At 33.1% G+C, this 14305-nt stretch overlaps 1 protein-coding gene across 8 annotated transcripts in view; it reads right to left on the bottom strand.

The window, feature by feature from the left end:
• Positions 1-14305, bottom strand: part of UBR3 (ubiquitin protein ligase E3 component n-recognin 3) — a 244481-nt gene that overhangs the window by 61048 nt on the left and 169128 nt on the right. For 3 of the 8 annotated variants that reach the window (XM_023259440.2, XM_023259443.2, XM_045033928.1), the window contains 3 exons: positions 13523-13735; positions 11925-12061; positions 5714-5799 (listed from right to left, as the gene is read on the bottom strand). In XM_023259440.2, the coding sequence (XP_023115208.2) occupies positions 5714-5799; positions 11925-12061; positions 13523-13735 (436 nt within the window). Of the gene's footprint in view, positions 1-2976; positions 3081-5713; positions 5800-7224; positions 7357-11924; positions 12062-13522; positions 13736-14305 lie in introns of all 8 variants that reach the window. The other 5 variants (XM_023259445.2, XR_002744827.2, XM_023259442.2 and 2 more) reach the window with 3 other exon arrangements.

The following is a 14305-nucleotide window of genomic DNA, read 5'->3' as shown; positions in this document are numbered from 1 at the left end:
AAGTAGCAGAGCTTTGCTTACTTAGCGGAGGTTTTATTCCACCATATGAGTCTGGAAAAATGCAGAGGAAAAAAGCTGTCTTTAGTACCCCCCTGCTTTCCATGCTGTGTGTTCCTCTACTGCCTCCTGGAGTTCCTATGTCTCCACTCCAGGGCACACTACACCATCATTCTTTGGCCGGTCACCTCAAGTATCACAACATTAGTATTAATTTCATCAAACTGTTTTCCTTCTATTTTTAAGGTTTAGATGACTAGCAGCTTCCCCCTTCACATTTACATCATTGCTTGGAACAATATGGGGAGAGGTACCAATGTGCTTCCAAACGTAGGTAATCATAGGAAAGGTAAAGAAAAAAAGCCGGTTCTTAGGAGTCTCAATTTCCTCTTACCAAAAAGGTCGTGCTCCATGAATCCCGGTCTAATTTGAACACATCATTTAAAACTGAGGGGCAGGGGTTCTAATCATACTGCAGAAGAAAGAAGCTGCCCTGCCCTAGCCTAACAACGTCTCAGGGCTCCTAAGCCCTGATAGTGGACATTATTATCTGTGGTACCTAGTTCCTGGAATACACAAATTGGAATACACAAATCATAAATGCAGTAAGGCCTGACTACGCTGCCACAAAGCACAGAACCTTCAGAAAGATCTAAAGAATAAAGCCACTCCTCTTAGCTCTGATTCTCAAGCCCCTCTCTTATCCCTCTAATCCAGGTCTCCCCAGACCAACAATGTATTTTGTTCCCAACAGATAAACTATATCAACCTTTGGGAATAAATCCTATTCTGATCTTCTCATCTCCAGGTAAACAGAACATCTGTTAAGTCCTTTAAAAAAATTAAAGGACTTACATATTGAGTTCTTACAACAATCTTCTGGTTGGGTACTATGAACAAAAAGAATTCATGAGGTAAAACAGCTTGTTTCCAAATCATCTGCCTATTTTATTCATAAAGAATAGAATCAGGGGGTGCCTGGGTGGCGCAGTCGGTTAAGCGTCCGACTTCAGCCAGGTCACGATCTCGCAGTCCATGGATTCGAGCCCCGCGTCAGGCTCTGGGCTGATGGCTCAGAGCCTGGAGCCTGTTTCCGATTCTGTGTCTCCCTCTCTCTCTGCCCCTCCCCCGATCATGCTCTGTCTCCCTCTGTCCCAAAAATAAATAAACGTTGAAAAAAAAATTAAAAAAAAAAAGAATAGGATCAGGAGGCAATTTTCACATTTCTATATTAATTTGTACATTTTGACTGTTATGATTTGGTAGCCAAATTTTCCTCTTGTTATGGAATAACAGAAAGAATAGAACAAGAGTTGTGATTCAATCTATTTGTAGAATTCATAATTTTTAAGTCTAAGAATAGACCTTAATAAGCTATAGATATCAGAATTTTACCACTGTTAAAGAATGAGGTCAGACTACTTAGGAGGAATTTTGTAATCTTAACCAACAATATCTTTGTGTAGTCTTACTGTAAGATGAAATTAACATTAAATCATTCTTCCTAATTCATTCTTTGAGCAATTAGAATTATTTCAAGTTGCCTGCACACATTTAAGCTGGATTGCTTTCTATGAACAACAAACACAGGGGCAGTTATTCACCATATGCATCATTTCTTGATGAGATCATATATCAAAATTAAGTTAGACTCCCCAGTGAAAATGTCAAAGCAAGGGTTTGCCATAATTTCACCTAACTACAGTTTAATTTTTAATATAAACTGTGGCTTCTTAAATGACAGTAATATAAAGTCTCAGACCCAAAGATATGGAAAGATGTTGTTTACCTAAAGATAAATATTTTTAAAAACTATCCCAAATATTAATAATTTACCAACTGACACCTCCTCCCTTTACTCCTAGCCCAGCCAGTAGTTTCAACAATTTCTACCTAAGAAATACACTAAGATTATCATGGCAAAAAAGTGTTGAAATCCTGTGAACCTCACTGGACTCTGAGCTCTGTATGTACTTTTGAATCACTTGAATGAAGAAATTAACCAATTTTAATAAAACATTATTCTTAATTAAAAGTTATGCCTTCAATTTTTGCATCTGCTTTGCCCTACATCTGCTGCTAATGAAACTGGTGGTACTTATCAGCATATATACCAATTTGCAACAAAAATCCTAAATTCACTCATCTTTTACAGTCTTGTTCAAATGCCACGTCTACCAAAAGCTTCACTGATTTATCATCTAGATATGATCCCAAACCTCCAAATTCCCTAGAACTTTATCCATGTCCCTCTTTAGAACTGAACACTTTCTGGGGCGCCTGGGTGGCTCAGTCAGTTAAGCATCCGACTTCGGCTCAGGTCATGATCTCGCTGTCCGTGAGTTCGAGCCCCGCATCGGGCTCCGTGCTGACAGCTCAGAGCCTGGAGCCTATTTCAGATTCTGTGTCTCCCTCTCTCTCTCTGACACTGTCCCATTCATGCTCTGTCTCTCTCTGTCTCAAAAATAGACGTTAAAAAAATTTTTTTTAAATAAAAATTAAAATAAAAAAATAGAATTGAACACGTTCTATCTTATAATTAATTATCTAGACAGTCTTATCTGCTGAATACAAGGTCCTCAATGCCTGACCTTCCAGTTGATAAACAGGAGGTCCAGAACTCTGATCCAGAAATCAGGAGCAGAGCTGTATGTGGGAGCTGATGCAGATACCAGGAGTAAGAAGGAACCAGCCAGCAAACTGGTGAAAAATAAAAAGAAAACCAGCTGGTATTCAAAGAAGAAGGAATCAGGACTTGAGAAAATATCTGAAGCAGCGGCCCCAAACAAAAACAGGAATCACAGTGAAAGGTTAACAAAGGAAAACAGGAGACAAAATAATAGGAGTGTTAGCAGGTAGAGCCTGGAAAGATTCCAAGGCAACAGTATTCAGTAAGATGTCCTTAACTAAGCCCATGAGTAAAAGTTCTTAAAGGTTCTGTACCTTTTGGTACAATTAAGGGCAAGGGATATGTCTTACATAACTGAATTTAGAGTCAGAAGAGGTGGGTTCAAGTGCAAGCTCTGATATTTTCCAGTTGTATGACTTGGCAAGGCAATCACTTTGAACTTCAGTTTCCTTTTCTATGAAAAAGAGATAACACCTATTTCACATGGTCATTCTAAAGACTAAATAATTTATGTGAAAGTACTTCATAAACTTTAAAACTACAAATGTGAGGTATTATTAAAACACCATAGTACTCTGCTTTGTTAATTAATTTTGCTCATTTTTTACTTCGGAAAATTTCCCAGATACATATGTAGGAATGAACTTTTATTATGATTGGGTACTGGCCATTTTACCTCAATGTTTAAAAATGTTGAATATGTAAGCGTTGAATGGCATTGTTCCACTACAATTTTATTTCTCAACATAAATTTAGCCAGTAATATTTTATACTTTTGTTGTTATGGAAAGAACAATCTTTTCCCCCCTCAACTCCTGCCTGTGTGTGTATGTGTGTTTGTGTGTGTGTGTGTGTGTGTGTGTGTGTCCGTTCATAATTATCTATCAGGCATTTTACAAGCTATTCCAGATGAAATATATTAACTCTTTTCTTGACTAATCTTCAATTTTATCAGGAAGTTGTAATGGAACACCATTCCAAAGTGTAAGTTCCATACCATTTGCTTAATTAGTGAAGCATTTTCTTACTCTTTCCCCAAAATATTACGGGATCAAAAAGACACTTTAAAAACGTGATATTTAAAAAGTTAACAGAGAACAATAAATGGAAATAAGAAAATACTGACTTAAAAGGAGTCTCTAGAGAAAAGACGGAATTTTTGTTTAATAATACTATTAACATTCTACTGGAAAATGAAAAAACGAAATATTTGATCTAAGGCCCTAAGACACACCATCATCTTAAGTTTGAGTTTGAGTTAAGCTTGTGTAAATAACATTTGCAAAACAGTGGGATTTTATACAACATAAAATATATTCTACATTAGGATAAATAATGCATAAGCAACTGAACAATAATAAATCATATGGCAAGTAAAAATAAAAACCATCATGTTGTACAACCTTAATATATAGAATTGTATACAATATAATTTGTCAATCATACTTCAAGAAAGCTGGGGGAATGAAGGACTAACATAAATCAGAAGAAGAAAAAGAAAAACCAAAAATAGTATTGATTTTTTATTTAGGATGTTCATGACCTTTTCTTTATTGGCACATTATAATCTCTTATTCATTAAAGGGGAAAATAAAAAGAAAGTGGAGGTAACTATCAATTTAATAATTTAAACTAAAATTAAGGATGATAACTTAAGTGGATGCTGCTAGAATTTTACTACTACTTTTAAGATTCTGAATAAATTCATTATTTACAAGTCTCTGGATAAATTTAAGTACCTCAGAGGGGAAAAAATGAAGTAGAGCTTTTGAACATAAAACTGAAATTCCTTTACTAAATACTTTCTAATATGACAGTTTCTGGAACACTATTGATGCCAAACATCATTTAAGAATAAATTAATAAGAAAAAATAATCTGAATAAGTGAACTTATAGTTTTTGCTAATTCAAACAGCCCAGAAACTAAAACTCTTATGTATCAACAACTTCTCCTTTAAAACATAATACTAAATCACCTGGTACAGTAGGGTTTAAATACATACAAAAGTCAATAAATACTATTCAGTAACAAATAACTTCCAAAATCTTACATTTCTAGGAATCAAGTGATAACCCAGAACATCAAAATCTAATACAACTAGTAAGAATTTTAAAAGTAACTCAGTTGAAATTTCACATAAACTTGTACCTTTATGTTAAAATTTCCAAGATGTTTTTGATCAGTCCTTTGAAATCATACCAAAATCACATATATGTATATTTTTTACAATAACATGCATATATTTTTGAAACCTATGTGTTGATAATTTTTAATAAACTACTAATATTTTTTAGCATTTAAGAAAACACATTCATTTTTCAAAGAATACATTATATATTTTAAACAATTTTTATTTCCTGTGCTGATGACATTAGGTAACATTTTAACTCCAGTGATTGGGAAAGAATAATTGGCTGTACATGACATTCAATAACATTACTCCTATTATTCACATTAATTCTCTGACTAAATAGTGATAGCATCAAAACCATACTCATGAAAAATGTACTTTAAGTATGAAATGACACTTTTCTCAAATTTACCCTTACAAAAAGTAATGAAAAATCATGCTCATTTCCTAACATAAAGTATATTCATAAATAAAAGCAAGCATCCACAATTTTATATAGTGTAATGTCCACATCAAAATAGAGTGCAAATGCCTTCATTAACAGCAGCACTGTGTATGACAGAAATCTGTAGGCAACACAAATTAACTTGTAAAAAGATTTTCTTAAATCCAGACAATGTAAAACTTCTTTAAAAGAATTTGTTTGAAGACAATTTTTTATAGCTGAGACATTGTTTTATTTTTGAGCCCCTGTAAATCTGATCTATTGGTATGGCATTTATTTACTAAGTATTCATAGTATAGGAAGAGATAAATATTCATATGATTCTTTCAAGTACAAGATAAACCATTTAAAGCGTATAATCACCATTAAAACTGATTATATGGAACATAAAAAGAATGTGAAAATACATCAAAAGACCACTTTGCCTGCAGAGGCTTTTCAGAAATGACATAATTAAAAATGTTTTTAAAATAAAAATATTTTTAAATTTAGCACTGTTTACTACTTACTTAAACAAGACCTTTTGCCAGCTGTGCTTGCACCACCTGAACACAAATTGCCTCCCCGATGAATTAATTCAAGTTCCAAATTGGTTCTGTAAGTAAAGCATTAAAATAGAACTCAATTAGGCTGAAGCAATACTTTTTAATTTGTTTTATTGATATGTCTGAATCAACCTAAATAATGAAGTTCTTCAACTTTATTATTTGCCAAAGAATAGTTTATGTAATATCCATAATAATATTTTATCTGATATTTATAAATAAAAAGGGATCTGTAGTTCTGGACCCTGGCTACCTGAATGCCACAACAAGATATATCTGAGTAGCAAATGAAAATAGAAAGAAAGAAAGAAAGAAAGAAAGAAAGAAAGAAAGAAAGAAAGAAAGAAAGAAAGAAAGAAAGAAAGAAAGAAAGAAAGAAAGAGTTTATCTATATTTATATGTTCATATTTATAACCTGCAAAACTGCACACATCACGATGTAATTGCGGCAAAATCCCAAATGTTGGCAAATACTAAAAACTAGGCCTTAAGGAAAACAACAGCAAAACATTTCATAAACCTGCACATGAATGTGATGAAGGAGTTTATACCCAACTGTCAGCCACTGAATAGGTGGTTACTGTCATATAAAACACAAGGGCATACCAACTTTTCTATCGGAGAAACGGTTATCACTCACTGGAGCTTAGATAGTATCTAGAATTCAATATTAAAATCACTAACATCAAAGTGGCTATGAACAACACATAAAATTAACAACAGTCTCTTCTATGGACTTCTAAAATCACAGTTTTATAAAGTACATTGTATAACTACTGACACTGCTAAACATTGATAATGTTCATATAGATCTGCAATTATTATATATTTAGCAATTATTAGCTTACAGAATAATAATAGTTAAACTGACATTTCAAAAATCAAATTGTTTACTCAAAAACAAGAAAATAAAATAGCCAGTGAATTTTGCCAGAATAATAAATGAAAATCTGAGTGATAAAATGTGTGTATTTTTACTTCAACAGTATTAATAAACTTAAACACACCTTTATTTGTCACAACTAAAATTGAATAAATTTATATCCAAGATATGCATTTGACACTAATAGTGAGATATCCCCATCTCAAAAGAAAAAAAAAAAAAACAGGTAAAATTTCAAGCTTACTCTGTAAATGAATTCAAGGAAGAGTATTATCCTATTTTAGTTAAAACAAAACAATTTGAACTGGTTTGGGGTGTATTTTAAAGACAGAATGTTGTGAAACATTATTTTCATATATGTACATATAAATGCAAACTGTTAAATTCATATTCCTAAGTCTGTACATTTGCCACCCATTTCTAAAGGAATGCTTTAATCCTCTCTACTGGGGTGGGGGAAAAGCAATTTAACATTGATAATGTTCCTGCTCAGAGCTCCATCTGGTTGCTGCTGATAAGGGCATCTGTGTGACAAGGGAATTTTCCACCCTTCAGGCGATTTGCATTGCTCACTGAACTTCTAAAAACCTACCAGCAAGGAAGCAGGGACAAGGATTTCATATTAGTGGACAGAAAGCGAGCGGAGACCAGCATGTGTTCCTTCATCAAGGGAATATAAATGAGATCAATATATTTTGTTTTCACAAATCTTCTGTTGCCTAATCTGTAGAAAAAAATTAATGGCTATATTCTCTTATAAAAACTAAGATTTCCTAGATTGTACTTTTAAAAGAGCTAACCAGAAACATGATCAATTCTTACAAACGAATGTCAGAACCAGAATGTCAACTTTTATTTCAGCACAGTTTGCAAAAATATTCATTAAAATATAAATAAGAGAACAGAATTCAATCATCAAATAAAATACTTTAAAGGATGACAAACATGTTACCAGGAAGTTGATTTTAAAGACTACTTGAAAGAAAACTACTAAATGTAACTAATCATTTCGGATTATGGTTGGAAAATCTCCTGAACAACATTCCTCTGACATTAAAAAAAAAAAAAAAAAAAAAAGCCACACACACACACACACACACACACACACACACACACACACAAAGCCCCACCTACCCAAAACATTAGTATCATGTAATAATCTAGGACTTTAAAAATCAATATGTAAGAGACCCTAACCCTCAGCTTTTCCTTATTTCATTTACATCAAAACTGGTCCTTTAACTTAACACTTGCTAGAGAAAAGAACATACAAACATGTCATGTGCCCCATGTTTGATTTTCCCTCACTGTTGAAAATCCCAACATGATATTCTGTCTCTGCCCTCCTGAATGGATGACATAAAGATTGTTCTCAGAGAAAAGTAGATTCTACTTTCTATATTTCTAACACACATCCATTAGTTTGGAAAGAAAAAAATGAATTAAAATATCTCTGTATCTGAAACAATAATGAGAAAGATTGCTTCAAGCCTACCTTGGTGTCCACCTACATATACCACATAAAAACTCCAGCTATGCTCCAGCTTCTTTTTGCATGACCAAGGTCTGCTTTCCAAACTTCCATCCTCCTCCACCCTCCTTTGGCACTATTTCAATTTTTAAAGCAATAATTTGAAAAACAAATGCGTGTATACACATGCACACACAGAGACACTCAAACACACACTGGTATAGTGTGGGTTCAAGGCCTGAGCCTACCCCTTACTGGTTGAACAAGTGACTCAATTTCTCAGAGAAAAAAATACCTTCATCCATACCATAGCTTATATTATACAAGACTCAGCTCAAGCTCTATCTCCTTCAGGAGTCAGGGAGAACTAATTCCTTTATCTTGGGACAGGAAAGAAGCATTTCCATATACTTTATATTTCAATTTGTTCATCTTCCCTTCTCAAGTTCTACAGCACTTTTTCAATATGATATTTTTGAAACAAACTGTATTGTTTTATACAGATTGATATATATTCATTCTGTCTCTCCAACCACATTGTAAATTCCTGGAGAGCAGGGATCATTTCAGATAAAGCTTCTAAATCCCTGATGGTACACAGCAAAATGCTCAAAAACACCTTAGGAACTGGCAACCTCTTTGTTTTGGTATATAACCAATGATAAGAGTCTCTTATCCCTGTAGTTTATTCTCTTTCTTTTGCTGACCCTTCCTTCTATTTCCTTAAATCCAGCAGTGAAACAGAAAAAAAAAGGGGGGGGGGGTGGTTATTATCAAATAAATTTTGGTTTTAAAATGGATAATATGGTATTTTAGCAAGCATTCCTTTTATTTTGAACATAATTCGTTGATAAAGTTTAAAATCATGCAACTAATGTGTAAAGCAAGGTGCACTCACTCTATGGAGCAGTTTGCCCACTGTGACTTAAAGATGTCTCTCCATCTACATCTCAGCTACTCATGTTTCATCTTTCCATTTCCATGTTTCTTGCTATATATATACAGGCTAAATACTACTCACCAATACTTCTAGGCTATGTGTAACTTGAGTCCAAAATCCTTGGAAAAATCTATTACTAAAATTAGTGTCATTTATTGTTTCAATAAAGAAATAATGAATTGGTATTTAAGTGAAGAAAGCTTTCTTCCCCAAATTAACTTTCCATAATCCATCTGAATGACTGACATTTGCAACAGACCATTTTTTGGAAATACAATAAAACTTGAATATAGTAATTCTGATTAATTTTAATGTAACAGAAAGATATTATTCCAACAATTTCTTCTCTACTGCCCTCAAAAAAATCCTCCAAGGCTGCTTTACCATGCAAATAAAATGAAAAACAAAGAAATAATGTATTGCCTTACAAAAACAAAAATCTCTAAAACAATTAAAATCCACAGTTTTATAGGCTACTTTACCACTGGATGTATTTTGTTCCTAAACATCAAAAAATTTAAGTTCCCTAAAGAGCAAACTAAATTACTCATTCAGTGGGAAGAAATTCAGCTCTGGGAAACAGGGTTGCAGTCCACTTAAATTACTAACGTCAAATACAAATAAATGTGCACATTCTAATGAATTATACATTTAAGAATCACAATATTTAATTTAAAAGTTAAGTAATTCAAATAAGTTTATTTCTAAATACTTAAACATTTAAACATTTTAAATATTGCTAAACATTTTAATGCCTACCTTTTAGGCATGAAAATAATCATAATCTATAATCATATGTATTTATGAAATAAGGTTATATGCTAGGCATAAGTTATTTATAAAGACCTGGTTTCATACTTTGAAAAAATTACATTAAGACACAAAACTTACAATATACTTTTTTCCTTCAATTTGTGTTTTTGTTAATTTTTTTAATTAATTTGGTTTCTATTTGTTTTCTTTTTAATGACTCAGCAAAACTTAGAAAAGGCATGTAATCTCACTATGAGAACTTTACAATGGCCTGGACAATTTTAACCAAATTGGGTTTCCCTTAAAAGAAAACCCAAAATATACTGGGTATCCTATAAAGTCTCCTATTAAAATGACAAGCTTTATAAGTTATTTGATATTTAAGAAAATAGGAATTTACATATTCAAGAAATAAGAATCTAAAATTTCCACTAAACTAAATTTAAATCAAGTTATTTGATTTATCATACTGTAGAAAAATTCCACGGACAGATCATTCCTATTCAACCAGAATTTTCTTACGAGGTCAATCCTAAGAAAATGAAAGGCATAAATAAGCAACATAAACATAGTATTTACATACAAATGTATATATACATACACACACATATATAACATATATATAAACATACACACATATATATACACACACACATACACATAGCATAACTGGGTGGGTCTATATTCATCTCAGTCTTCTACACTATTACTACTACAATATTGTATGTAAGTTTTTTAAAACCTTGAAACCTTAGCAAAATTAAATCATATTCAATTTAGTTTTCACATAAAGTGTATTTTATTGCAAGTATGCAGTTGGTAACTGTCCAAACACAAAATGTTGAATTAACTGTTATATGTTCTCCCGAAGTATTCTGGATAAATGACAACAATAGTCTAGGAATGTGCAGACTAGAAAATTACTTCCCAAGCCATTAGATCCTTTTACATCAATTTATGTCCAGCATCTGCATTCTTAAATGAAAGACTAATGTCTCCTTATCTTGAGCTCTAACCTGCTTGCAATTTCCTTAAGTCTGGTTCCTTTTTTCCTAGGTTCTAAAGACTACATATTGTTCATTTACCCATACTACCCTCTGCTCCAGGAACAGGGCAGACAGAATGGCCCTGATGAACCACAGGCACATATGACCTATAAAATGTGAACACAGGGGAGGAAAAAGGAGGACAGTAATTGAAAGAACGATAGACCTTGACTCAGATCTGAATTCTAGTCCTACATGCCACTAATTTTGCTGCATGACATTCAAGTTACGTTATCTCTCTAAATGTTACCTATTATAACTCTACTTGGGATGAAATACGAAGTATGCTTCTAAGGATATCCAGGGGTCTACAACATCAGTTCTGGCAGAATGTGTTTACAAGTTCCTAACTGTGCCTGCTTCTTTTCTATTTACTTCTTTTATGGTTCTCCATTTTCATTCAATTAAGTTTTCTAAAATTCCTATTTGGAATTATTTCTTAGGTACTGAACACCTACTCAGTCAATTAGACTAATCTTACCTAATTTGAAAGATGAGAAGTATTTACCTCTATTTTCTTGAGCCCCCTGCTAGCTACTAATAGAGGCTTAGAGCATGCCTGATCTCTTGCTTTGGCTCCTTTATCTGATTTTCTAAACCACCTACAGTCTTCTAGGATATTACTAGATCTTTTACTAGCTGAAAACAAAGAAAATAAGTTCTTCTTACTTATGAATTAAAAACAAATTAAAAGTGTTTAATATATTACCATGTTTTTGTTTACAGTATTATCACTTCTTGATAGGACTTGAACAGTGATTTCTTAACAACACCCTTCATATATAATACTCACATGCTTTGAGGTAGACTGTCCCAAAATGTTAACAATATACTTTTTCCCACATATCCTATAATACATAAGAACATTTCACCCAATATTTCATTAAAATAAAAACTCTTCAGAAAACGAAGGAAACCTGCATTTTTATGATCCTTTGAGGAATTTCTAAAACTAGCCATAATTTTAACCAACATAAAAAATATGTATCCTTTCTTCAAATAAATATGAATGGCAGTAAACAAACCAAAAAACCAACTACCAATAATAGGTAAATACTGAAGTACACAACATGTATACCTACCTAGCAACAGAATACATAAAGAGAAAATCATTGTCTGGTGAGCCTGGCGTCTTGCTATAGTCTCTATATTTTTTCTGAGTGGTATTTTTGATATCTTTCATAACAGATTCCATTTCTTTACTTAAGTTGGTTTCTGACTGCAAAAAAAGGAAACATATATAAAGTTTATTCATATTCACTTTCTCTAATATAGTCTACACTACAAGGTTTATCATATGAATACACTAGGAAATTAAAGTTAAAAAGTTAAAACAAATGTACATTAACTTTCTACCATAAATATATTTACTGTACAAAGATAAAATAGATTAAGAAATATTTTCTCTTATCTTATCCTAATTCTATATTGTGATTGGTTAACCTATAACCTAACCATGAACTAACCACACAAACCTATATGCTAAACAAATGAGTAGATGTCATTAAAATAATATTTTGGAACAGTTTTCATGTTTATAAACAACCTGATTTTCATTTAAGTGCATTTCTCAAACACTAATATTGATGTCCCTTGCTTTAAGCATATTTTAAACACATAAAAATTTGGATTTACAAAAGAAGAAAACTACAGACTCTAAAATTATAGTCTTCAACTGAGAAAAGAAACTGCCAAGAGATGAATCTTTCAGAGTAGCTTTTAACTATAAATTTCTGTCCCAAAAGTCAAATATTAATAGTTTTCATACATTTACTGCTTAAACTAGGCACAGCTATGACTTCTTTCAGGGACCACATCATAAACCTGTATTAAAGGGGAAATATTTAAGTATTTAAATCAGATTAAAAAATCCTGGAGCGCCTGGGTGGCTCAGTCAGTTGAGCATCCGGCTTCGGCTCAGGTCATGATCTCACCGTTTGTGAGTTCGAGCCCTGTGTCTGGCTCTGTCCTGACAGCTCAGAATCTGGAACCTACTTCAGATTCTGTGTCTCCCTCTCTCTCTGCCCCTCTCCTGCTCACGCTCTGTCCCTGTCTCTCAATAATAAATAAATGTTTAAAAAAATAATTTAAGAAATAAAATTAAAAAATCCTACTGAATGGGATAAAAGATGGGTTCACTTACACCAAATCCCACAGTAAAACAGACTGACTTGTGAATGGTTCAATCAAGTGTATGATATTTTATCTAACACACACACAATGTATGCAAATCTATAACTATACACATAAAAAGTGTGTATGTGTACACATATCATCTTAATCCTAATATACCTAACAGACATATTTTAAAGTGGTTAGACTATGCTTCACATTACAAGATACATATGTATGTAATCTATTTGTTTGTTTGGTTTAAGATTTCAACATCTTAAAAGAGTCTAACCATATCTATCTAAGTTTATAGAATTTCATGATCTGGAAGATGTATATTAAAACTATAACAATTTAGATGAAGGAAAAAGTATAGTCTTTGGTAAGAATTTGTTCCATTATTCTCATTTTTGTTTGTAGCAACCACAAACAGAAGAGAAAAACATCTAAAAGCAATTTCTATTAAATGTTTAAAGGTCCAGAGCAATTCAGAAAGGGAATGAAAATGAAAGGAAGGAAAATGAGAGCTGAAAGCATAGCTGAGGTTACCAGGGTATTTCTGCCTTACACTGATGCTTACTGGGAAAGCTCCCGGCCGTCCCTGCAGCTCCTCCACTTCCTTTATGAGGTCTTGTATGCTTTTGTTACTAGGACGTTGCCAAAGGTTACTTTCCACATTACTTCCAGGATAACAAGGAAGAACACTGTTAGCAAATTGCCTGCAGAGAGGACACGTGAATTCTCCTTTGTCCACTGAGAAGCCCTGAAGAACCTGGTCATTCTAAAAGATGAAATAAACATACAGATTTATAATGCACACCTCTACAGAAAACAAAATTTACATCATTACATTTTATGGTAAACAAATGAAGCATACAAAAAAAAAAAAAAAAAAAAAAGACATCCCTAGGGGTACCCAGGTGGCTCACTCAGTTAAGCATCCAACTTCAGTTCAGGCCACGATCTCACAGTTGGCAGGTTTGAGCCCCGCATCAAGCTCTCTGTTGTCAGCATGGATCCCACCCCGGATCCTGTGCCCTCCCTCTCTGCTCCTCCCCTGCTTGTGCGTGCACGTCCTCTTTCTCTCTTGATGAAGAATTGACAACTTTTGAGAATTAAGCCTTAAAAACGTGATGTGTCTTTAACTGCCAAACACAACTGACTGGACTTCATGCAGTGGATTTGTTTAGGATGAATGGATGGGGAAAGATTCAGTTATAGTATTCAGAACATAAGTGTAAGAGGAGGGGAATTAATTTAACACCCTTTTCTTCAGATGTTTCTGATAGAAAGAGGAGGAAAGAGAATTTTTTAAAGAGACACATAAGTGTATATGCCTAGGAAAATTCTT

Source organism: Felis catus, chromosome C1 (assembly GCF_018350175.1).
Source record: "Felis catus isolate Fca126 chromosome C1, F.catus_Fca126_mat1.0, whole genome shotgun sequence".
In the NCBI taxonomy this organism is placed as follows: domain Eukaryota; kingdom Metazoa; phylum Chordata; class Mammalia; order Carnivora; family Felidae; genus Felis; species Felis catus.
This window is presented reverse-complemented; position numbering and strand designations above follow the sequence as displayed.